At 39.3% G+C, this 26,453-nt stretch overlaps 1 protein-coding gene across 2 annotated transcripts in view; it reads left to right on the top strand.

The window, feature by feature from the left end:
* Window positions 1–4,747: 4,747 nt before the first annotated feature.
* LOC121872609 overlaps window positions 4,748–26,453 on the top strand; it is a 160,818-nt gene continuing 139,112 nt past the window's right edge. For both annotated transcript variants that reach the window (XM_042375475.1, XM_042375474.1), the window contains exons 1-2: window positions 4,748–4,919; window positions 12,205–12,274. In XM_042375475.1, the coding sequence (XP_042231409.1) occupies window positions 4,873–4,919; window positions 12,205–12,274 (117 nt within the window). In that variant the 5' untranslated portion in view covers window positions 4,748–4,872. The remainder of the gene's footprint in view (window positions 4,920–12,204; window positions 12,275–26,453) is intronic.

Raw genomic sequence — 26,453 nt, 5'->3', positions numbered from 1 at the left:
CACTCCAACCTCTTCCTCTTCATGCGGGACCAAGTAGGGTAGGTCTGGTAATACTGTCCACTTCGCTGATGCATTATGGTCGTCTTTTCGCTGATGCATTATAGGTTGTCTTACTCTTGTGTGTTTGTTTACCTTCGTTGGCACTAAAATTAAGAGTATACTGCGCTCTCATCATGGAAATTTTTTCTTCCAAATCACCTTTTGGCAAGTCATATATTGCAGAGAGAACGTGATTTATTAGTCCATTTGATTGGGGAGGAGAAGAGTTTACAAAATAAAAGTACTTGTGAAAAGCCTGTTGCTTTTAAGAAGCAACCATGGTTGCGAATAGCAACATGTTTCAATGCTGAGGGATATGTGCCTTGGCGATCAGAAGAACAGTTAAAGAAGATTTGGGAGTGCATTAAAATAAAGTACTAAGTAAAAAAAATGTAATATATTTTGTTGAGAAGTAGGTTAGATTAAAGAGGGTGCAGATGACTACAATCTCCGAGACAACTTACTTAATTCAGTTATTTGGGAGGAAGAGACTTCTAATTTAGTTCCCAGCTCACAAATTACATAATATACCAAATTACAGTGTATTATTATTTTGGTATTATCATCTCATTTTATGATTTTAAGTTTAGGTTATGTTTGGTTAGGTTAGGTTAGGTTGAAATTATGTTTTTCTGATGGTTTTTTATGTTTTTTTTTTCAAATACTCCTGTAGATAGATGACCGAAACTATAATTTTACCATTTTTTAATCCCCAAAATTAAATTTTTTTCATAAATGTTTATCATTGATTATCTTATTTAGATACCCCCCTTTTCATTGATTTTCAACCTTAGTTCCATCTAACGGATATTTCGATTTCACTTAAGAAAAGTACAGGGCTTTGAAGTATGGGGACTTGCTTACAAAATATTTATTATTAAAAAAGGAAAGGTATTATCATTTCAGTCATCCATCAAAATTTAGGATTTTAACTTTATATTAGGTTTGCTTAGGTTAGGTTAAGTTAAGTTATTTTAGGTTTGGTTAGGTAGGTTGAAATTATATTTTTCTGATGTTTGCTTTTTTGTGTTTTGAACATCTTCCAAATCCGTTGATGACTGAAATGATAAAATTACCTTACAATAGTAAATTTATACTTGTTACACCAATAATACAAATAAGTACTGTACCAAAACAGGCCAAGTAGCATAACAATAATCTATTTTGTAGATAGGTGTACATACACTTATTCCAAAATTGAATATCTTGCAGCACAAAGAAAGCATGCCATCATGAAGAGGGAGGCATTTAAAACAGGTGGCTGTGCGCCTCCTGCAGAAACTAGTCCAGAAAGCAGCAAGGTGCTGGACATATGTCTTCTGAAATCAGCGATCATGGCTGTGATTTTGATTCAGACACACGACAGTGTAAGTTTTACACTGAAGCTAAAAACAAAATATTAATCACGATAAGTTGTGATTTTATTGGAATGTAACAAAGTTAGCTTGCTATATTCCAGCTACTGTGTAAATAACATTATCCTCCATTTATCTTTAACTTTTTACTTTAATCCTCTTCGCCACTGATCAGCTAGTTAGCCACTTGGGTGATCGGTCACGTCTCTGTTACTTTTCCTTTTCTTTTATCCTCTTCACCAAATGATTGACTCGTTAGCCACTTGGGCGATCGGTCACGTCTCTGTTATGCACTGTTGGTAGGTACTGGGCATGCACCGGCTCCTGAATGTACCTGAACCTGCTCCAGTGTTGGTCAAGTCTGTTCTTGAAGGAGCTCACACTCGGTGCCGTCACAACACTTTCTGCTAGATTGTTCCAAGAGTTCACAACTCTCACTCCGAAAAAGTTTGCCCTCACAGTTTTCTGGACCTGCGGCTTCTTCAATCTTGAGCTGTGACCCCTTGTGGGGCGAGGGTCCGCCAGCTCCAAGTAAGGACACTCGACAGAGAAGTGCCCGTTGAGATGCTTATACACCTCAATTAGGTCGCTCCTTACCCGTCTGTAGTATAACTAGGCAAGTTCAGGCACTCCAATCTCTCAGCGTAGTTGAGGTGCCGAAATGCAGGCACCAGTCTGGTGGCCCTTCTTTGGTAATTTTCAACCAACTGACAGTCCCTAGCATATCTCGGGGACCAGACGGGGTGACAGTACTCCAGATGGGGAAGCACTTCACTCTTGAAGATCGTTACGAGGGACGGACCGTCTAGAATCTAGATATATGAACGACCTTCTTATAAGACCCAATAATTTATTTGCCTGATTTACCTTCTTCTCGCAATGGCCCGAAAACTTCAGCTCATTGTGAACATACACACCTAGGTCCTTCTCACATTCAGTCTCAAATAGTGCAGTTTCTTCATCCTGTTGGGACATATGATACGCCTCCTTACCGTTTTTACGGCCAAGGTGAATCCTCTTACACTTTGTGACATTGAATCTCAGCAGCCATTTCTTCGACCATTCTTGGAGCCCACAGAGGTCCTTCTGCAGCTCTTCACAGTCCGCTTGGTTCTTGATTTCCCGAAATAACTTGGCGTTATCGGCAAACATTTGTGTGGAGGAGTGTACGTCAGGCATGTCATTTATGAAACAAACAAACAGCGGGCCCAATACACTGCCCTGTAGTACCCCGCTTGTGACAGGTACGGATGATGATTTCGTGCCATTAATCACCACACACTGCTTGCGGTCATGTAGAAAGTCTTCTATCCACGCTAGGACATTTCCCCAAATTCCGTACCCTTCCAGTTTGATTTTCAGCCTTTCGTGGGATACATTGTCAAAAGCCTTGGCAAAATCTAGGTAAATCTTGTCGATATTACCACCCCATTTCAGAATATGGGTCCAAATATCCAATACCTTGAGCAATTGTGTTAAGCAGGAGCACCCCGGCATAAAACCGTGTTGGCAATCCTTTACAAGGTTGTTTCGTAGTAGATGTTCCATCGCGGCATCTCTGATAATACTCTCAAGTACTTTACATATTATGCTGGTCAGGCTCACCGGTCTATAGTTGTTCGTGGAGTGACGATCGCCCTTCTTGAAGATAGGACTCACATAAGTCACTTTCCAATCACTGGGGACCTTTTGTTCATCCAGGCATTTACAAAACAGGATTTTCAGGGGCTCGGCAAGCTCGTTGCACAACTCTCTTAGCACTCGGGGATACAGTAGTTACTGCTATATACCTGTATATAGGGTTGCCATACGTCCGTATTTTCTCGGACATGTCCTCCATTTAGGTCTCGAAATCTTCATCCGGAAGGAATTTTTTAAATTCTTCAAAAGTCCGGAATTTCAGCTTCCATCATTTTCTCCACGGAAAAAAAAACATGAAATTGTAATGACGAGAGAGAGAGAGAGAGAAGGTGGAAACCGTAGAGATCTCGTTCAGTTTTTGTCAGCTGATAAATCACTTGTACGCCTGTACAGTGTTGTCAACTTAGCTGTCAAATATTTGATTGATAAGTGGGTAGAAGTTGATGTGTTTTGACCAAGTTAGTAACCTGAAGCAATTTGTGGAACATTACAAGAGTGATGAAGAATTTAGTAATCTGCTAACACATAAAAAGTGGACCAGATACTTTTAAAAATCAAAGAACATTGAATGCCACTCAGAATTGCTAAGAATTGCACAATTCTTCTTTGCTATATCATCTCACAATGCAAATGTAGAAAGGGTTTTTTCACTGATGCAAAGTCAATGGACAAAGGAAAGGAACAAAATTAAGTGTTGAAACAATGAAAGGCATTCTGGCTGTACAGTACGACTTCCGAGAAACACCTTGCAGTGACTTCTATACCTTTCTAAAGAGCAATCAGCCAATACTGAAAAAGATCCGATCTACAGAAAAGTATGCATGGGCACACCAAGTCACACACACAGCGGGGGAAGAAGACTGCAGCTAAGGGAATAAAGATGTTTAGCCTTAAGCAAAGGTAATTTTTTTTTTAAAGGTTCTATACCATGTATGTTGTATATTAGCCTGTGTGTGCCGGGAGGGGGGGTGATGTCTTCCGGAGCGTCCTCTTTTTTTAATGTTCAGATATGGCAACCCTATACTTACTGATAAAACAGTCAACGCTCTCTGCTGCTAATTTACTTCTTTATTAATACATGCTCTCAAACCTGCTCAACTACTTAATTTCAAAATGGTATTTATGGAGAAAAAAAATATTTCATGGGCGTAAGTCAAGGACCAGCTGTTAATCCCATCGAATACGAATAAAAAACTCTATGTTCAGAATGGGCCATAAAGTTAATTTATTTTCAGTTGTTGCTAAGATGGAGCCAGGTGGTAAATTTTTTTATTATATATATATATATATATATATATATATATATATATATATATATATATATATATATATATATATATATATATATATATATATATATATATATATATATATATATATATATATATATATTAGGGTTCCCTAATATTCATAGAAGAAAACGCTTAAGGCGGCGTAGGAAAGAAAACGGATAAATTGGCGGCAAAATGAGTTGCTAGCTACTATATAATTTGATTATTAGCTGGAACAAAGTATATATATATATATATTTTCTATTTTACAAAACATTTAAGAAATCAGACTTAAAATATTATGTAGTGGGTTGAATTACGGGTCAGAAGTTTCACAATAAAAGTAATATGAAATGAAATAATAATTGAATACATAACAACTGCTATGTCAACAAGTTGAGTTCGCCTGCAGACGAAGTTGTTCCCATAAGTTTGTGTAGTAGTGTCCGTGCGTGATGGTGTAGTCCCGTGTCTCCCTGACATGTGCCTTCCCAGACATTTACCATGATATCTACTGTGAACTGGATAGATACAGGTTAAATTAACTGTTAGAAAGAGGAGCAATCATGGCGAATATAAAGGTGGCGGTGCGCGTCCGGCCGATGAGTCAGAAGTAAGTTATTGAAGCTTCATAATTTAGATGATGTTCCGAGTGTATAAAAATTGACAATACAATATATTAACGAGTTACGCTTGTTACACCTCATTCCGTAAGTAAAAGTTTCAATGTTATATATAGCTTGTTAACTAAATTCTTTTAGCATTGCAAGTCGAAGCTTTACTAAATGTATATGGACCCGTGGGAATTCCGACTAATTTTTTGTTTCAATGTTAGTAATGGTGTATTATACGTCATAGTATTATGTACTCTTGAAGGTTTACCCTCAGTATTTTAAGTGTGACCAACAATCTAAATTGGGCTAAATCGATTCCTTAACGTCTCCGCGCAGAAAGGTCATACTGTATCGTTCAACAGTATTTTATTTTTTTCATTTTGTACAACAATAATTAAGTACTAACCCTTTTCTTGTGTTTAAAAATGTGCCTATGTAGTTTGAGAATCAAATATTTGAAATCCTGTTTCACTCAACGATTGCGGAAAATGTTGGAAGTATCAATCATCAAACAGTTGTTGTCAGGAGTGTATATCACTTTATCCTCTTCACTACTGGTCGACTGATCAGTTACGTCTCTGTTATGCACTGTTGGCAAGTACTGGACATGTATTATTGATTCCAGAATGTACAGTATATGTACCTGCGCCAGTGTTGGTCAAGTCCGGTCTTGAATTAGCTCACAGTCGGTGCCGTCAGAACGTTCTCTGGCAGATTATTCCAAGAGCTCAGCTCGTAACCTTCACTCTGTAAAAGTTGGGCCTAACAATTTTTTGAACTTGTGGCTTCTTCAACCTTAAGCTGTGACACAAAATACAAAGCGATTTTGATCGCGAATGAAATTCACAACGGTTCAAATATATTCTCTTGGTGCAGTAGAGGAATTTTATCGGCTGCAAATCAAGTAGGAAGGTTTCAGTAAAAATGTAAATGCTTATTACGCAATCTTGAAGCACAGGAACAAAATAGTCTAATTAATGTATTAAGTTTTGTTGTCTAGTGCAGAAAATTATAATTTTGTGGACGGTACTTAATTCAAGTTACCGAATTAAAAAAAATACAACACTAGTCTGTTGGAATTTTGGTTTCAAAAGTACCTGTTTGTTTCTCATGTTGCCATTATTATGTGGCAACAAACTTGAAATTTACACTTCAGGTCGCGGTATCCGTGCCCTTCTCCTCAGTATCAGTTGTATTAAATACTGATAAAAATTTATTTTACGAATCTTAAAATTTATCATTAGGAGGATCCCTTACACTATTATATTAACGTTGAGTCCTATGAAAGTCACCCCAGGCGCTGTGGTCTTATTTGCACTTCTCCAGCTCGTTAAAAGTACTCATTTGAATATCCTTTACTATTACTTGCACTTCACGTTAAAACTCCCATGTCCAGCACGTGTCTTTTCTTCAACATATAATAATAACCCGCAGCTTTACGTTATGCACAGTTTGTAGTTTAATATTTTCCTAGTGTCGGCAGTCACTGAAGGCGTTTATTGTAAGGCGTTTTAAGATGCACGGAATAGCTAACGCGTAAGCATTCCCGGACTGTCATTAAAAATACAACATTGTACCGCGTCTTGGAAATAACTGTTGTACAACAGTCTTCAGAAAACAATAAAATTAGGAGAACTGTTATTTGACATGCCCCCAACTCTTCAATATTAATCAAAATATTCTCCATAAGCGACCATGATCCGAGTATTTTCAGTGGGAGAAATCGCTGATTGGTTGTTTAGCTATTTGGGCCGCTTGGGCACTGCAAAAGGCTAACGCCTGATCGAGGCATTAACTTTTCCCTTTGAACGTGTCTTGCGCACAACTCAAAGGCAGCGTCTGCGCATACAGAATTGCTAACGCGTTAGCTATTCCGTGCATCGAAAACGCCTTACAATAAACGCCTTTTATTTGGAAGGGAGGGTGATATTTATCAAAGGTGCTATATGGATAACACGTGTTTAAGTTGTCACGAAACATGTTACAATCAATTTGATAAAGGCTTTTGATCCTAGACCACCAGGGTAGCACTCTGGGATAATAACCTTCATAATTAGCACTCTCTGTCTTCAAGTAGCCAATTAGGCACAATTGCCGCACCTTAGGTCAACCTGCTTACTGGAGGTTGCAGCCTCAGACACTTAAGTAAACAGGTCGGTGCCTGTAGTACTTTAGCCGCTGCAGGTCAAAATCCTGCCATCCCATAGAAGCAATCTAATCTAATATAGTATTAGGACTTAAAATATAACTGGAGTTAGTGGGATTTTCATGTTGAGAAATTGTTTGACAGAATTTTGTCCCGGTACCATCCTAGTGCGTCATATTTATAGGTTCTTTTATGTTCGTTTCATTGAATCCGAATTCCATGTGTCAGGAAAAAGTAACACTTTTGACCAGGAAATCGTCACAATTTGACATAAACTATTTTAAGTAAGGTTAGGTTTGTGACTTTCCTGTGAGTTTTCCTTCATCTGTTCACAGGTCTAGTTAGAGCAGGCAATTGTTATAATGTTATTGATGCCCTTCAACAACGAAGGTCTTTAAGCGCGCAGCAAGGTTATTTGCACTAGTACAAAGCTAAAAATTGAGATAGAAATGTGAGAGCAAATAAGCGTCGATGATATGCATACTCTAAGTCTAAGCAGAACTAAATTTTAATCAGAGCTAGAAATATGTAAAAAGTGGCTCTATTAAGAATTAAATGTGTATTTTATAAAATTGACAGTTTTTTTTGTTAACTACTGTCGGTAGTTTCGATTTTTGACACTACGTTATAAAATTATTAATATAAGATAAAAGATCATATCAGCTTTAATGTGGAAGTGAAGTACTGTACCAGCATCGTAGATGAAAGAATAATATATTTTGAGTGATGAATGACGAGGAATGAATGGGGGGGTGTGTGTGCACTTTTTTTCAGGACCTGAGTGTGTGTGTAAATTCAGGACAAGCATCATACATAAATGAATGGCCATAATAAAATAAGACAAACTACAGTAACTCAATCTATGCCAGGTTGACCTGGGATACGTATAAGGCGAGTGTGTGTGCGTGACTTCCACTGACGGCTCTTATTTTGTTGACATACCCTGCCAGTCACTGCTGTGTTGCGTAGCTGGAAAAGTATACCATGTTTCTCTTTTACTTTTATCCTCTTCACCACTGATCGGCTCGTTAGCCGCTTGGGCGATCGGTCACGTCTCTGTTACACAATGTTGGCAGGTACTGGGCATGCACCGGCTCCTGAATGTACCTGAACCTGCTCCAGTGTTGGTCAAGTCTGGTCTTGAAAGAACTCACACTCGGTGCCGCCACAACATTTTCTGGCAGATTGTTCCAAGGGTTCACAACTCTCGCTCCGAAAAAGTTTGCCCTCAACAGTTTTCTGGACTTGCTGCTTCATCAATCTTGAGCTGTGACCCCTTGTGGGGCGAGCGTGCGCCAGGTTCAGCTACAAGTTGCGTATCCACTGCTCATTGTTCTCTGCAAATCGTATGTGTTTTCTTGCGGTTACATTTATTTTTTATTGTCTTTGCATATTTTTCATATTTTCCTCAAGTTCATTTACCTTTTGGTTATATATATATATATATATATATATATATATATATATATATATATATATATATATATATATATATATATATAATATGTAATATCATTACTTACATATATATATATATATATATATATATATATATATATATTATAACCAGTATAATTATTTTATTACTTGTATAGAAAATGAAACAAGAATCGTCTCCATTTGTCTGGTTTTAGTTTTGTTTGAATAGTGGAACGAGTTGCAGTGGAGACTAGAATTACTAGTATTAAATGGGGCATTTATCTATTGAGTGAGGTTGCGTCCATTTGTTTGTTGTCAGTATTGTTTCGGTGCTGGTGTGGTGGAGTTGACAGTCCGGCCACAAGAAAGTGTTTGTGTTGGTAGCTGTCACAAGCTAGGTGTGAAAGTCATCCCCTGCAGGCCATGACAACTCTTTGATATACTGTACAGTAAGTTACATTGTTGATTGAATATTTAATTTTGATCCATTAGCTGATTCGCAAGATATAAGGAAAAATAAAGATAATTGATCATACTTAGTGGTAGGTCTGACAAAATCATTAAGCTTTTTTCTTTTTTTTTAGTCCGTATTATAACCTCTGGTCTGTCACATTACTGCCTTAAAAATTATCGATTACCTCCATAGCTGTGTATCAAGATCACGCCGTTTTACAAACACATTTACTTGGTTTTGATTAATAAGTGTAATGTTGTTTCCTCATGTTTTGTTGAACTACCAGTGGTTGTTGAAGCCGCTCTGATTTCTGGGTCTTGTTATAGGATTAATTCTGGAAATAATTGCGACTGTGATGTACAGTATGATCTACATGTTCTTGTGATAAAAAAACTTAGAAATTAAAAGCTGGACATAAAACTTGCTATTAATGGCTAGACACCCAAAACTGGAAATTGTACAGTACCTGAAATTAAAATTCAGATACGTGAAAGGTAGGGTTGCCACATCTGAACATTAAAAAAAGAGGACGTTCCCAAAGACATTCTGCTCCTCCCCCCCCCCCTCCCGCCCGACTCACACTTTGGCGCTATGTAACCTTGAAGCAGCCGTGACAATTAATTTTGCAGATTTGCATAGCTGGTTATAATATATATATATATATATATATATATATATATATATATATATATATATATATATATATATATATCGGTGTCCTGGATTGCATTGTGTTTTTAATGTAGGCTAATATACAACATACATGGTATAGAAATCTTAAAAATAATAACAAAAAATTACCTTTGCTTAAGGCTGAATATCTTCACTCCCTTAGCTGCAGTCTTCTTCCCCCACTGTGTGTGTGTGACTTGATGTGCCCATGCATACTTTTCTGTAGATCGGATCTTTTTCAGTATTGGCTGATTGCTCTTTGGAGAGGTATAGAAGTCACTGCAAGATGTTTCTCGGAAGTTGTACTGTACAGCCAGAATGCCTTTCATTGTTTCAACACTCAATTTGTTCCTTTTCTTTGTCCATTGACTTTGCATCAGTGAAAAACTCTTTCTACATTTGCATTGTGAGATGATATAGCAAAGAAGAATTGTGCAATTCTTAGCAATTCTGAGTGGCATTCAATGTTCTTTGATTTTTAAAAGTATCTGGTCCACTTTTTGTGTTGGCAGATTCCTAAATTCTTCACCACTTGTAATTTTCCACAAACTGCTTCAGGTTATTAACTTGGTCAAAACACTTCACATCATCAACTTCTACCCCCTTCTCATTCAAATATTTGACAGCTAAGTTGACAACACCGTACAGGCGTACACGTGACTTAGCTGAAGAAAACTGAACGAGATCCCTACGGTTTCCACCCCCCCCCCCTCTCTCTTGTCATTACGGTTTCATGCTTTTTCCGTGGAGAAAATGATGGAAGCTGAAATTCCGGACTTTTGAAGGATTTTCAGAATTACTTCCGGATGAAGATTTCGAGACCTAAAAGGAAGACATGTCCGGGAAAATACGGACGTATGGCAACCCTAGTGAAAGGTGAACACTTGGAATTGAGCGCTAAACTTTTGAGAACATAGCTTCTAAAACCTCATGTAAATTATGTAAACAAAGTTCTAAACAATTAATATAAATTACTTATGGTAAATACTAAACTAGAACGCAAAACTGACAATAGATGCCTTTAGCTTATGAGAATTTAATGGTATATTCTTTCTCGGTGTCTAGAACAAAATACTTAACACTAACATTATGAAGACCTTGACTATAATCTTTATCTCAAGTTACTGTCATAAATCCCTCGTCTGAGAGGTGTTTCCCTACGTGACGCCTTCACTAGTAGACTCCCTAAGTTTCCTGTTATCACATTGGTCGACTCGCGATATACTGACTCGCGTGTAGACCAATGCTCCATCGGATAGACTCAGAGAATGTTTTAAGGTCTCCAGTAATAAGATATATAACTATTTATTGTGTTATATGGTTTGTTGTTAAAATGACGATTCAGTTTAGTATGCACAGTGAATTAGTATGAAACCATGTGAATCAGTGTGGATGTTTCGGTTTATTTTGCACATTGCGTACAACCTGTTGATAGTGTGAGTGATTTTGTGGATATTTTACTTGTGGCCTTAACTCTTTTGTGTATGTGTGTAGGCGTCATTCCTCCAGTATAAGTTGTTTTGTTTTGTCGAGAATGGTTCATGGTGTTGGCTGAAGGTTGCCGCCTGGGTGTTGACAAGACGTCATGTCCGTGTTGACCCGCGTCATTCATAACGTTCATCTGGTGTGCGCGGTCACTGATCATCTTCAGATATTAAACAACCGATAATGGAGTTTAATACATACACACACACACACGCACACAGTCATTATATCACGTTTTCGCGTCTGGTCGTGTGATGGCGACATTAAACTGGGTAATAACATACACCATTTTAAGCTCAATAACCGAGTCATATCATTATTTGACCATCTTGCTGGGGTTTTATTTTCTGGGTTTATTGTCTACCGTTGTGTCAAATAGTCTGGGAGTTTTGGGAGCTCTGTTTTAACATCATCCATCATCTAAGATGCAGGTTTGTTTTCCAAGCTGATCTGCATGCGACATCTCTTTATTTGTTTACCCAAGTTGTTTGGGAGTCAATATTAGTAGTTTTTAGTTGGTTAGGGATCGAGATATTAGTGTTACTCCCGAGATATTTGAGAGTAGAGGGAAGTACTATGATATGAAAGTGTTATTAGGTAAATTTTATGAGTAAAGAGGAGTGTTACTGCTGAGATATTAAAGTGTTTGTGGTGATATATTAAAGCAATAGTGATGAAATGTAAGAAAAAAGTGCTGAGGTATTTTAGAGTAGCGAGATTTTTTAGTTTTAATACCGTTGTATTTGTCGACTTACCAGGCTTCACTGCGTGGCGGGGTAAGGGATAGTGCACGATCGTCCCGTAGAGGGCCCCAATCCACCCGAAAATCGCAACCAAATTTCAGCACTTATCTTTAAACCTGTGGAAATACACCCGACCAGCCCCTCATAGAAGGACAGGAAATTGTGCGCGACCATCCCCTGGCCTAGTCCATCTGCACCTCCCTGCCGAATTTCATCTCTCTTTAAAATTAGAATGTATAAGGAAAAGTACATACTGATATATATATATATATATATATATATATATATATATATATATATATATATATATATATGTGTATATATATAAGGATAAATTTTAAGGTGATGACTATGTTGTGTTTCAGGGAGACGTCAACAGGAGGGCGTCACGTGGTCCATGTACAAGACAACAGCGTCTCCATCACTAACATCAAGGTAAGTTCCTTCACTGTTGCCGCACACTCCTGCGACTCCTACCTGACTACCTCATACCGCAGTTGAAAAGTTTTTAATCTGAGTGTATTTTAGTGTGTAAGTCAGTCCTCGGTATTTTGAAATACATTTTACTATAACCTTCAACAATTGGTTTGTATCTTTCGACCTTTATATATATATATATATATATATATATATATATATATATATATATATATATATATATATATATATATATATATATATATATATATATTGTTTTACAGTAACTCCATTATTTTGATATCTATCTATAACTTCAATGGTGGAATGAAATATCCTCAAAGTTTGAGAACGCACTGTGGGTGTGCTATATTTGTATGAAGAATTTAACTTTAATGCCTCATTTATTCAACGTATTAAGGGAATTCTTTAACCAGATCTGATGTTGTTTCAAGATTTTTTTTTATTAAACTTGGCGAGATATCATAAAAGATTGTTATAATAAGTCATCTATATAAATAAAAATAATGTTTAAAATTCCTCTTGTGTAGTGAATAAAATTCGTTGTTTATACGAGGGAGCCTGTGGTGGGAGCCTCGTCCATGGCTCCCACCACTACACTCGTGAAGGGGTTGTCAAAGTCTCCCATTAGTTTGGATTAATATTCATAAATATATGTGACCCAAATGGACCTTTATTTGTTGGGAGGAAATTAATGAACTGGAATTTTTTTTCAGAACACAATGTTAAGCATGATATGTTGCCATTATAAGGAAGTTGCCTGTGTTGTAGAGGGCGGAGGGAGGGGATTACACCAGCTGATGAGCATCTTTACCTGCTGCCTTATTAATTCAGACAAGCTTAATGCGACCATTTAGGAATTTTTCCCCAGCCTTCGTGTGAGTAATGGTACAAGAACGTCGTCTCTCACTGGTGGCCGCTGCAGCTCAATAGTCTTCTGCTCTTTTGGTGGACTCTGTGACTCGACCTTTCGACTAGACTGCCTTAACTTTGGGCTTCCTTAACAACCATCACAATTTGTAGAAGTTAATTAGTTGACGGCGAGGACTTGCAGTTTGTGTGTGTGTGTGTGTGTGTGTGTGCTCTGTAAATGTGTAAATGCACCCAGTTGGACTTGTGTTGAACACTCGCATTGATACATTTTGACACTTGTTGTGTAATAGTGGTGGTGGCAGGACGCGTCATTTGTCTTAATACAAGGTGTCTGGCTGTGGCCTTCTTTTTATATTTTTTACCCCAAGTTATTGTCTGTCATGACACACCTGATGTTTATCTTTCCTTCCCTCACCTTTTAGCCCCCCCCCCTCTCTCTCTCTCTCTCTTCCTTCTTCGAGAATCTTCAGTGTTATGGTAATATTGAGGCTGCGTGCGTGTGAGAACCTCCTTCACCTCCCTCACAGTACAGTATAGCGTGATAAACCCCTGCCAGATGCTCACGCTGCCCCATATACTCTGAATATGTTGACGGCAGATGCTTCCCCACAACACACCCCGCCCTCACCGCACCTTGAACCTCTAGTTGCTGGAAGACACCTCTCCTGTGACTCCTTCCTCCCTCTCTCCCTCCGTCAGCCTCACCTTGAACCTCTTTTAACTGGAAGGTACAGCATGTCCTTCCTCCCTCACCCCTCCACCTTCACCTTGAACCTCCTTTAACTAGAAGATAACTTGAAACTACTACTCCTCCTCCTCCTTGGCCTCCTTCAGCCTCGCCTTGAACTTCTCATAGCTGGGTGACCTTTTATAATTACTAGTTGTGTCCCATGAAATTTTGGGTAATTTTGATGACATCGTGCAGACTTACTGACGCTAGTCGGGTAATTGAAGCAATGTAAAGTCAGTTTTACTGTTTAGTAATAAATGAGAATATACGCGGTAAAATTGTACAGGTCAGGTCAGTTTAGGTTACGCTATGTATAGTAAGGTGAGTTAATCCTTTGGTGTAATAAGCTGGTGGGTAATCTTCAGTTGATGCGAATAAATTAATGTTATAATGACGGAGAGAGAGAGAGACTTAGTCTGGGAAATCGGGAACTTCAGTCTGAGAAGTAAGGAGTTGGGCAAGGAAGAGGGAGGTGGGGTAGAGAATATGACGGGTGTGAGGGGTATGTGGGTAACGGGAGCGGAAACAAGGGTGAGGCTTGGAGGGGCTGCCCCGGTGAGGTGAGAAGGGGGAGTGACAAAGGAAGCAGTTGGTGTGGTGGGAACAGTGTCGTGTAGTGTGAGAGAGAGAGGATCGACACTACCGCCCACATTACCGAGTCAAGTATTTTCTCCAACGTAATTGTCACTCGTTCATAACATTAGTCATTATGGATCTTTGTGTTGGGAGTAAATAAGAGTGTCTATGGCTTAGTCTCTTTATTGTTCTGTCGCCCCCAAACACCGTCAAGTTTCGTGGTTCTGAATGATGATGGCTTTTAAGTATCTTTAGTCGAAAAGTAGATCACGTTAACATTACACATCCTAGCTTATTTCACCGGATTATTAAACTTCCTAACGTTACCTGGGGGTTAGGTTAGGTTTGGGTGGTTAATCTCCAGGCGAAATAATCTGAGGTACCTAATCTTTACGTGATCCCCAAATGATAATGTCTCCAGATATATGTAACATCGCCATTGTTGAAACTCTCTTTTGTTACTGGCAATTTTCTCTCTCATAATTATAGTATAAACAGTAATATCCCAAGATTATCATAATCATTGAGTTAACATTGTGTAAGGATTTGTTGTGTTCAGGGTTGTGTAGAGGTTTATTTTCCTGTGTCACTAGTACAAGTATACAACCAGTAGTTAAAAGTCGTTCTGAATCATCATACGAGTTAGCCTCTCTCAGTCTCTCCAGTCACACGTTTACAAGTATCTTAAAAAAAAAAGTTTATGGGCTAAAGTTTGGGTAATCCGCTTGACTCTTCATGACGTAAGTTGATTTTAACCAGAAATTGAGATGGTGTGGTTATAAGCTTAGTCGAGTTGCCACCAACCACCTTCTCTGAGAGCTCAAGATTAAAGGCAAGATTTGGGGTTTTTCTCGATTTTGTGAGTGTTGAGTCAACAGCTGGACTGGACGGGTAGGCTAAGCGGCAGGAAACTAGTATTCGGGTAATTAGAAGGGCGGATGGTGTGTTGTGAGGACCAGCAGTGTGGGCTAGGATGCAGGACGGGTGGGAGGATGATGCTGGCACTGTGAGGGACGGAGGGAGGGATGGCTGCCACGTGTAAAGGTCACATGCTTGCTGTCAACTGTGGCTCTTGCTAATTGACTCACGGTCGTTCTTGAAGACTCGTGATGACCAGTGTTTAATCTTTACTTTGTCTGTAATTTAATTTATCTGTAATAATTAAAAACAATACTGACAATGAGTCTTAATAATAATACATAAACTCCATTCAGGATCAATGTATATTAGCGGGTCAGGTCATTTTCTACTGAGTATAATTGGACACCAAGTGTCCATCTCTCAAACGTATCAGCTCTGATATTAGTGATTTTGGTGAAATATTTAGTTAAAGTTTTAAGGGAACACGATAATCATAGACGCGAATATGTGTACAGTATCGTAATGTGGTAGTGTAAGTCTTTGACGGTGAAGGGTCTCCTGGGTGTAGTGCGGGATGTATGAATATAAAGTTGTCTGTTATTACAAAACCTTGAGTATAATTATGCTGTAAGCATGTATTGTGGCCTATTTAGTGCCAATTATTGCCTATCAAATGGATAAAGGTTTGGGTACACGCGCGCGCCTTTGATGCCTGCGTCCAGAACAAACTAAAGTAAGAGGTAGGTTGTTGAAGTGAGTTTATGGTGGCAGTGTGGGGGGAGGGGGTGCCAGAGACCAGTGGCACCTCCATGACTCACACCAGTAAACACAGAAGGCCACAAGATCAACTTTCGCATGAATAACTGTGTGCGCGCGCGCGCGTGCTGGCCGTCCAGTGTTATGGAAGGTCTCGGCTCCTAGTGACATGGTCAGAAGGGATAATAACCAGCCGTATCAGGTCCGTTTTGTGTGTTTGTTTACAAAACTGTGCCCGGGTCAAAAATGATAAACTATTAAATAGAACAAAGTGTAAACATGTGGTAACTATGTAATTACGTGCAGTACCCGAAAGCCTCAGCCATGTAATTTTTGTTGTTGGCGTTGTATTTGTACTATTATGGTTGAATAAACTTTCAGTTTCGTTAACGAATGAAGATTATGCCTCCCCTCTTTCTCTTGAGGATTAAACATCCTAACTTTACCTAACCCACCAATTTCAATTTCGATATTTAAAAATGAAGTCATGAAGCATTGCGTGTAACTATCGGCATTGTGATCCTTGTTGATGCTAATTCTTCAACTACGTCTGTGTAGATGATGATGATATATACTGAATGAGAGGATAGAGGGCCCTGAGTGAGGTGATAAGTGTGTGTGTGATTCTAAATTTATCTTGTGATCAGTTATTATTTGAATTGTATTATTATTAATCATGGCGTCAGATGTATGATCATTGACCCTTGTGAGTTAACGTCCATGTGGCGGGTGATGAAGGGGGAGGGAGAGGTAATAGAGGCCATGTTAGTATGAGGCTGTGGTGACTGTACCGCTGATGTCATGCTCGGACATAATAGGATCTGCAGAAGTGTGAGCATCGCCAGCCGTCTCTGCTGCCCAGATTGTCCCATAAACTTCTTCTCGGTGTTGTGTGTATCGTGGTCGGGGGATACTTAAGGCTACCAGTGCATTATACGAGCTATAATGTTAGTTAGAGGATGCCTTAAGAAGGTCGACGTTAACGAGGCTTCATTGATGTGTTTGTGCTTTGTCCTTGAGACACCAGAGGGTAGTTCAGTGTTTTGTTAGAGCTACGACACTCTTATTGGCCCACACTGACGCGAATTGCACTCTGCTCATTTAGAGAATATGAACACTCAAGAATTATAATATTTAAGTGTATACAACTTCATTCCTGTACTACAAAACAGTTCTATGAACCCTAACCTTAGTTCATCGATGACAGTTAGGATGCTGGTTTGTACTCGGTCCACGCGGTATGTCAGCTTTATGGGAATTCATGTTGGGATAAAACTTTTTTGTCTGTGTATTGTCAGTTCAGTGTGTCCTGACCTGCATGATGGATACTACTCGCACCAGAGAACGTTTTTCGTGTGTGTTTTAACGCAACAAATGACTTAAGTCTTCGTTACTCTTAAAATTTTACAAGTTTAACGTTATCATGACAGGTAGCATGTAGATATAAAACAACAAAGACAAATTACAGTAATATTTTATCTTTTACAGCTATTGTGAAGCCCACACAAATGACCACTTGCAGGGTTCTGTGTTTACGCTTTCTTTAGTAACCTTTACACTTCTCTTCCCCTGATGCCTCATCCTCCTTTATTCGGTATCATACTTATTTTTTTCCATTCCATTAATTTGTGAAGTTCGTCAATATCATAACATTCTAGTTAGCTATTAAAAAAACAAGAGTAGAGATAGATGTTCAGACTACACTCGCTAGCCCCTTCTACTGTATACGGAGACAAAGAAAACTGTTGCGTTGCTTTTTTTTACATTACAGGATATGAAGGAAATGTTCTCACCTTGCACACTTTTATTTTGTTATGAAGCTGTGTTGTTATGCTACCGTGTCTTTTGTTCACGTTATTGAGGAAATGGTCTTGCTTACATCAACTGTAATGTGAGGCTGTCTCCTTCACCTGGTGTTTGTTTAACCTCTGTCTTCTCCACGTTTCTCTGACCTCCCATTCCTCAGCCCCCCCCCCCCTTCCTCAGCAACCCTCCCTTCCTCAGCCGCTCTCCCCTTCTCAGTCACTCATCCTTTCCTCAGCTGCCCACCAGACACCCTAGCCTTCCTCAACCACTCTCCTCTCCCTCCTCTACTACCCTTCCCTCCCTCCGCCAGCAGCGTACCCTCCCTCCATTACTAGCTCCCCCTCCCTGCCTCCACTCTTGCCTCACTCTGATACTCTTAAACTCTCCCTCCTCACAACAGTCTCGGTAAACCACCGCCTAACACGAACCTCTCCCGAGCAAGTTTGGGGCAGCGTCCCTTGGGTGACTCACGCGGGGGGTAGGGGGAGGAAGAGAACTGGCAGAAAGAGGAGAGGAGGGGAAGGGAAGGGGGCAGAAAGAAGAGGGGTGAGGAGGAGGAGGGTGACTAGCAGGCTTTGTGACTGGGTGGAAGAAAGATTTCCCAGGGTGGTGGTAGTGGTGGTGAGGGTGGGTATGGTTTGTGTCCACAGATAGATGTGAAGGGAGAGAGTGAGGGTTGGTAGGGTGGTGTTGGAGGGGTGTGGTTTCCTGAATAAATGGTAGGGAGGGAAGGATGGCTGCTAGGGTGATGGTGAGGAAGGGTGTGTGTCCCTAGATAAATGGGAGTTAGGGATGGAAGGTGTTGGTGGTGAAAGAGGGTATGTTGTGTGACCTCAGATAAATGAGGGGCTTACTGGGTTGATGATGGTGAAAGTAAAGTGTGGTGTGTGGTTGATGTTGATAAAAGCATGTGATTTTGTGTTCTTAAAAATATGGCGGGGAAGGAAGGCTGCCATACAGTGGTGTCGCTACTGGAGGGGTATGGTGTATGCCGCAGGCAGGCAGGCACAGACAGATGAAAGAGAGGGAAGATGGAGGGAGGGAGACCATGCCAGAATGGTTGTGGCATTATTTTGGAGGGGTTTGACGTGTGCCCCAGACAGATGGCAGGAAAAGAGGGAGGGTGACTGGGTGCGCTCCCCTGCCCTTCTACGTCTTGGCAGTTTCCTGTGTCTGCGTTTCCGTATTTCCGGGTGGGATTACGGGTCTTAAATTTAGATACCGCGAGAAAGGGGGAGCGTGGCATTTTGTGGCGATGTTGTGGCTGCCTGGCAAGGGATAATGAGGGCTAGATGTAAGCCTGATGACGGGATATACTGCAGGCATGATACAACGAAAAAAAGCCTTTTTGTTGACAACACTACAGTACGGTCACCACCTTTGTTAACCTCGATCGCTGCCATCTCTGTTGTTCACTGTTTCTCAACTTCTTCCCCGTCTGGTGTAGTAATACTCTCCCGCTTCCCTCTTCACACTTGTTTATTTTCACCTTTTCCTGTAAATAAGTTTTATTCTTTAGTTAAGTGGACCATTTCCTGTAAATCCAATAATGGTCTTAAAATGTGTAAGTTTATATTATATCCAGATAAGGTGGCATAGTGCACACAGTTATTCAGTTGCACTGTGTGTGTGTGTGTTGATCTTATGTCAATACACATACTCAACTACCCGTGAATAATTCAGTCGGTAGTGTGGACGCATGACCTCAGGAGTGTGATTACTGTTGATGACCTATGATGGTAATTGGTTTGTTCAATGTTGATACACGATCGTGACGAACTTCATCGGTAATGGTGAAACATGATCACGGGTAGTTTGATCAGGAGTGATGGTACTCGAGTGAGAGAATGTTGGATCAGGAGTGTTGTTACTAGTGTCTGCAAATTTGTCACTAGAAAGAGTTGATTGATCAATATTGATGTGGTGGGTGAGTCATGGTTCCTGTCCAGGTGTGGAGTAAAGTGTTAAGTAACCACACAGGTCGACCCCCACATCACCTGATTGGTGTGGTAGGTGGAGGGCGGCCCCGCATGGCGGTTCTTGTGCTCTGTGGTATTAATACACCGCACCTTCCTGAGTTTGGTGCTGCTATGTTGAGGGAAGGGGAGGATGGCTGGTAGGGCGCTCACCACCTGCCACTGTTTGCCACGCTCATTAACACAATAAACTCTAGTCCGTATACAACATGAGAAGATAACAGCATATGGCCTCGTTTTGTTTACAAACACTACGGTTCTTTGATGCTTCTCAGGAGAGGACATATAGGCGTGTGTCTGTGTCTGTATGGCATCACGAAAATTGTGACTAAGTCCCAGGTTGCTGATCTGACTTTCTGCCTCATTTACACACAATTGCAGGGTCTCAATTGTTTCTCTTACTTGACAACACAACATACTGTACATATATCGTTTCTCACTATTGATTTTTTTTATAGTTCTTTATTATTTTTATTGTTATTATTGTTATCATTATTATTATATTTTACTTTTTATTATAAATATTATTTACCATGAATTATTATTACATTTTCGCCCCCCAGGCCCCGATGTGGGTCAGTGACCTGTGCCCGGGTGGGCTAATCCCCGTAAAAAAAAAAAATAATAATAATAATACTGTACCTGTATTAGGAAGCAGAGCCAGGTTGAACACGTCCACCTCGTGGGTTTTCCTGTTGTGTGTAGCTTCAAGTTCCTCCTCTGTAGCTGGTACTTATGAACTACTTTTATGTAGATGAGATTTTTCTTATTGTCCAACCATGGCCCGTCTACCAAACCATTTAGGGACAATCTTGAATAATAAGTAATGATAATAATGATTATTTGATATGGCAGCATAAATATTAGTTGAATTAAATTCATAATTATAAAGTTGATATTTACAAAAGAAAAGTGGAAAAGGAAATATTTTCGAATTACTCGACCCTTCTCTAGTTGGCGGCGGTGTTGTTCTAATGTCATTGTCTAAATCATATGGAGAAGTGGTCATTGTTCTCAGAATATCTGCTCCACGAACTCACTATCTCTTAAGAGTGCCCCACTCACTCTTAAGGGATGAGGCGTAAATCCCTCTTAAATCCTTTACCCCCTAAGAGTGTACTGCTTCACTCCCGGGTTTTATACCTTAAGCTCTTAACCTCTGAGTATTCCTCTTCATTCCTGGGATTACAGAGTAAAATCTTTATCACCTGTGACTATCACGATATCACTGCCTATAAAATAAAAATAAAACTTAAAATTTCGTAAACGAAATTTTAAGTTTTATGCATTAGAAAGATATTGTTGTATTTGAAAAAGGAGGCGTCGTTATTTTTCGTGTTTATTGGTAATAATTTCCATAAAATAGAGAACAAATTTGAAAACTAAGTATGTAGACACATTTATAACGTAATAAATGACTAAACACTACCGCAGACAACATGACCTTTGGTGCTGGCGAGTCAGGTGAGGAGATCCGCGTTCATTCACATTGACTCCCAACAATACTTCAACACGTCAGATAAGTTGCTGCAGCATAGTTACAGACACATTTCCCCCGAGTTTTACTATATAGATCTAAAAGGGATTAATTACACCCAAAACTTGTGTTTATACGAAAAAATAATGTTATTATGATTTATTAGTATTATTTTAGTTAGTTTTCTGCATTGCACTGATCTTTAACAGATAACTGATAACTTTTGCAAAAAAAAAAATCGATTTTTAATACATTATTCATATCAAACTTAAAACCTTGCTACGTGAAATAGTACAGTTGTGTAATCACCAACACAAGCTGATAAGTTTTTTTTTTAGTCCACTCTGGATCATGAATATTCTTAACACTTACACGGTCATGAAGAAGCGCAAAAGCGTTTACAGCGCCCAACAGGGAAGCATGCGGAGTTCATGCTTGCCTTCTTGAGTCGTGCATATAAGGGCATAAGTGCTTGAAGGGCCATAGGTTATGTCGGCAAGTTATACATATAGTGATAGGGTGAGTGTGTGGCAGGGGAGTTCCTGATACAATATATCTGTTTATGGCAAGGCGTGGCAGGTCCCTAATAAGTCAAGGAGGAGCGATATTTGGTGAGGAGGGAGGGGTGTTGGTGACGGCTGTGGCACGGTGGGAGTGTTAAGAGTTCTGGGTTTAGGTAAAGTTTAACTGGGAGGGTAAAATGAGGTGATGTTTATGTGAGCGGGAGGCAGGACGGGTGAGCATGGCGGCAGACCATGTTATGACTGGGAGGCCAACCAGGCTACGTCACCCAAACACTCGGCGTCCCTCACGCACTTTAGGCTTAAATCCCTGTCAGTGTTGCTACTCGCTGGCTGTCTGTAACTCGCTTGATGATCTGGTAGACGGTAGGGTCTTGTTAGGTTAGGTGAGTGTCATCAAATAGCTTATACCTTGGTGAAATGGTCAATTAGTTCACAAATTTCTTGAATCGGACTGTGACTTCACTAAGTACAAGATGATGTGACCTGGTAATGTTTATTACTCTTCAATAATTCTTATATATTTATGTGGTGGTGAGAGTCTCTGGAACTGCATTTGCGCCATTCTTAATATTTTTGCTTTAGTTTGAAAACTAATAATTTGAAACAAAATAAAGTGATTGTATGTGCAGCACCTGTATATATCAATGTCAAATTTGTAAGTATAGTATTTACGTTGCACCCAGTATATGGCTTTTATAACAATATTTACGGTACAGTTAGGGATGTAACATAATTTTTATAATATTACCTAGGCCTTAGGGGGATGTTGCAGTTGGGTAATGGGGGAGGTCACTGGTCAACACTTGATATAGAGCAGCACAGGATTAGTGTTGTGTTGCTTCACAACTGTCCAGTGTCGTTATATCTATCCATACATACATATTACTGCAGGAATAGTGTCGTTAAAGATCACTTACGGATAAGCTTATAGCCGTTTAACCATATTGCTAATTTTAGAGGACTTTGCTCAACAACACTAATGACCAGTAATGTGAGACCCACATTGAGTTTTGGCCTCAAGCTGCGAGTTACTTGAAGGTGTTTACCTCAACACGTTGATCAGAATGATTCAGCGGATGTATTAGCACAGATAGTGGAGGTGAGTGTGGGAGTGTCTGGTGAGAGGTCCTCCTTGTTAGTAAAGTTAATAACCATCACAGTAATACACCGCCGTCACGCCATCCCTGGCCTCGTCTCCCCTGAGTTATGATGGCAGACCCAGGCTGGCCAGAGAGGGATTACTGGGGATTCCGCTCATGACCTAAGAGAAGCCTCAGTGAAGGGTGCACGACGAACGCCACACACAAAATGCCAGAATCCTACTTGACGTTTTCCCATTGGACAAAAATCACACCACTACGTTATACATTGGACAAAATCACACTTTCGTAAGTTATAACGCCCCGTTAGGTTACATTATATCATAAGGTCAGGTGGAATGCTCACCTACACTACAACATACCGTACATAAACCTGTATTAAGTAAAAGAGTTATATACTATACGATAAAATTTTAAGATTTTTAATTAAGTCCGTAAATAAGAAAATATATCTTCGTTGAATCTACTTACAACAGAAAATACCCAATACCGGTAAGTATTTTTAATCAGAAAGAAAATGTGGCGTTACATTTTACTGTACTTAATGTGAGGATATCCTAGTAGGTCCCACTGAGAAGGACACTAATACAGTTAATATTTTCAAAACACGGAATCTATATAGAAATCATTCAGAGTGATGATTACTGTATGTCTCGCGTGTGTGCTTTTACGCGTAAACTGCATAGTCATCATGAGAAGACAAATTTAGCCGAGAATACCTATCAAGATGTGACAGATACAGTAATCGTTTTCTTCCACTAACTGCACATTAAATTAATAACCCGTAAAGTATTTTGCAGTTGCTCATGTCTCTTTGATGCATGATCTTACCACCAGTTCTTAATACTACCTGTACAGTATATACTATTTAAACATCGATTTTTCTCGTACGTTTTCAAGATAGTCGCAGCCACCAGAAGACTCAACTATTTATAACTTTTATGATAATCTACAACTTGTGTATGTAAATTTTTTGTTGGTTAACATTCAGGTAATAGGAACCAGTGAATTAGTACTCTAGTGGGGCAATATAAGTGAGGTCAATGTAGAGGTGGTGAACTTTGGTAACGTGGCACCCCGGATCCTCACACAGTGCCAAATAGATCCTCAGTAAGGTTGAGTGGCCCGGGAGGAGGGAGAGAGGGGGGAGGGAGGTAAGGAATGCCTGTCAGAGCCACAGTCACCCCACCACCTCCTGCTCTATCTTTTACTGTGTTCGCTTAGTTTTGTTGTTTTATTTTCTGTATGGTCCGCCGCCACTCTGCCTGAGGGGGACTTAGAAGTGGTGTAATAATAATAATAATAATTACCGGTTTATTGAAAAAGTTCTGCTGCCCGAAGGCTGAAAATATACATTAGACAAAAATGACTTATTACATACAAAGACATGGGGTGGGTGGGTCGTTTAACAAAAGCTTTCATTACTGGAAGGAGAAGGAACATGAATTGAACAAACAAATTATTATAGTTTACAGTTGATGGTGTGTGTGTGTGTGTGTGTTTTATGCTAGAATAAATAATATCAATGGCTTTTTAATGACTTATTAATGTGGATATTATCTTATATTTAGTCCTCATCTATTTTTTCGTCGATTTTACTTTCACTTTCACTCATTTCCTTTGTTATCCCTTTTTTCTTCTTTTTTTATTCTTCACATCTCTCCTCTAATAGTTGTATGTATATATTTTTTATTTAATTTTTCAACTATGGACATTATCAAGCTTTTGTCAATAATGAGCTTTTGGGATTTTGTGTGATCAACTGTGAACGCCATGGCTTGTGTCTTATCAGTAACTAGCACTCGGGGTTTGACTGATTTACAATTTTCGGGATTTTGTGTCAGGTCAGTAGTGAACGCTCTTTGAAATAATGCGTCAGAGCACCACTGAACTCTGAGAGGAACTTTGTGTCAGATGGAGAACTAGAAACAGCGTTAAATCATCCCTGGTATTAATTACACGTTTATACTGACTTAATCTGGAGCGTTCAATCATCCTTACTGAGCCTTACACGTCCACCCACCACGAGCTAATGGTAGGCGTTAATCATAGGCCTTACCTAATGGTGGCGAGGTAATGGTAGTTAGTAGGGGGCATCTTGGAGGTAGTGGGGGGACATCATGAAGGTCGTTAATGGTACTTAGTTGGGGGCATCTTGAAGGTTGTTAACGGTAGTTAGTGGAGGGGCATCATGAAGGTGGTTAATGGTAGTTAGTGGAGGGACATCTTAAGGTCGTTAATGGTGGTTCGTGGAGGGGCATCTTGAAGATCGTTAATGGTAGTTAGTGGGGGCATCTTGAAGGCAGTTAATGGTAGTTTGTGGGGGCATCTTCAAAACTGTTAATGGTGGCATAAGGGTATGTAAGAGTTGCTAATGTTCGTGTTGAAGATTTAATGGTGTTAAAGGGGTCCTATAAGCTGGTAATGATGGGTGAATCTATTAAAGGGGGTCTGTAGGAATTTGAAATAGGTTAATGGTAGTTTGGGAGGGTTAAAGGCATGATATGTAGGGTTTTCAAGTTGTTAATGGTTCTAAGGGTTTTAGATGGAGTTATAATGATCTAATGGTTGTTATTGATATTGATATATACTGTATTGAAACAGTTTATTTAGCCAGAAAAACACCGATACAGAGTGGATAATAATAACAATATTAACATGGCTGAGCCAGTTGAGAACCTGAGCTCTCTTGTAGGTACCTGATATATACTATACATTTATTTCAAGAAAGTATTATGTAATATTTAATATAATCTGGAATAGTACAATAGCATGGTGGTAATAAGAACATATCAGAATGTTACCACAGTTATCTCTTAGTTATTTTTTTTTTACATTTTTAAATACATGCATATTTTACAGTGAAGTTGATATACATAAATATGATAAGAGAGGGAAGCAGTACATTATGGTTTGTATTAAGGTGGAACAAGAGGACAGAGCTGTCAGTATCATGTCTAGTTGGCAAATATATTGATTGCAATGGTACTTTCTATCTACATGATGATTTATGATTTATGGTTTTGATGGTACAATAAAAGCAGGTATATAAAGTAGGTATTACAAAGATATTAATACTTAGACAATAAATATTTTTTAAGAGATGATTTAAAGGAAGGGAGCGTAGTCTTTGCTCGGGTGGGTGGGGGTAAGTTGTTCCACACCTTCACACCTTGATATTTTACGGAGGTCTGGGACTGAGAGGCGCGCATGGGGAGGTGGTCTTAGTAGGTCTGGGTGCCTTAAGTTGTATCCTTGATTATTCCGGAACTGGAAATAATTATTATCAATCAAGTGATTGACAGATTTGTAAACAACTAGGACACAGCTGTAGGTGTTAATATCCTCGAATTTTAACATTTTCAATTTTGCAAATTGTTCGTTAGTGTGATCATTTTTTTTTCAAGTAGTTGTGATGAACTAAGGGTTGTAAATGATGCTGTTATCCACACCTCTTTCTTTCTTTCTTATATTTTTTCTCTTTCTTTTATTTGTGT

This window comes from Homarus americanus, unplaced genomic scaffold (genome assembly GCF_018991925.1).
Source record: "Homarus americanus isolate GMGI-L3 unplaced genomic scaffold, GMGI_Hamer_2.0 scaffold39155, whole genome shotgun sequence".
NCBI lineage: Eukaryota > Metazoa > Arthropoda > Malacostraca > Decapoda > Nephropidae > Homarus > Homarus americanus.
The sequence above is the reverse complement of the archived record's forward strand: the minus strand, read 5'-3'. Positions and strand labels throughout refer to the sequence as shown.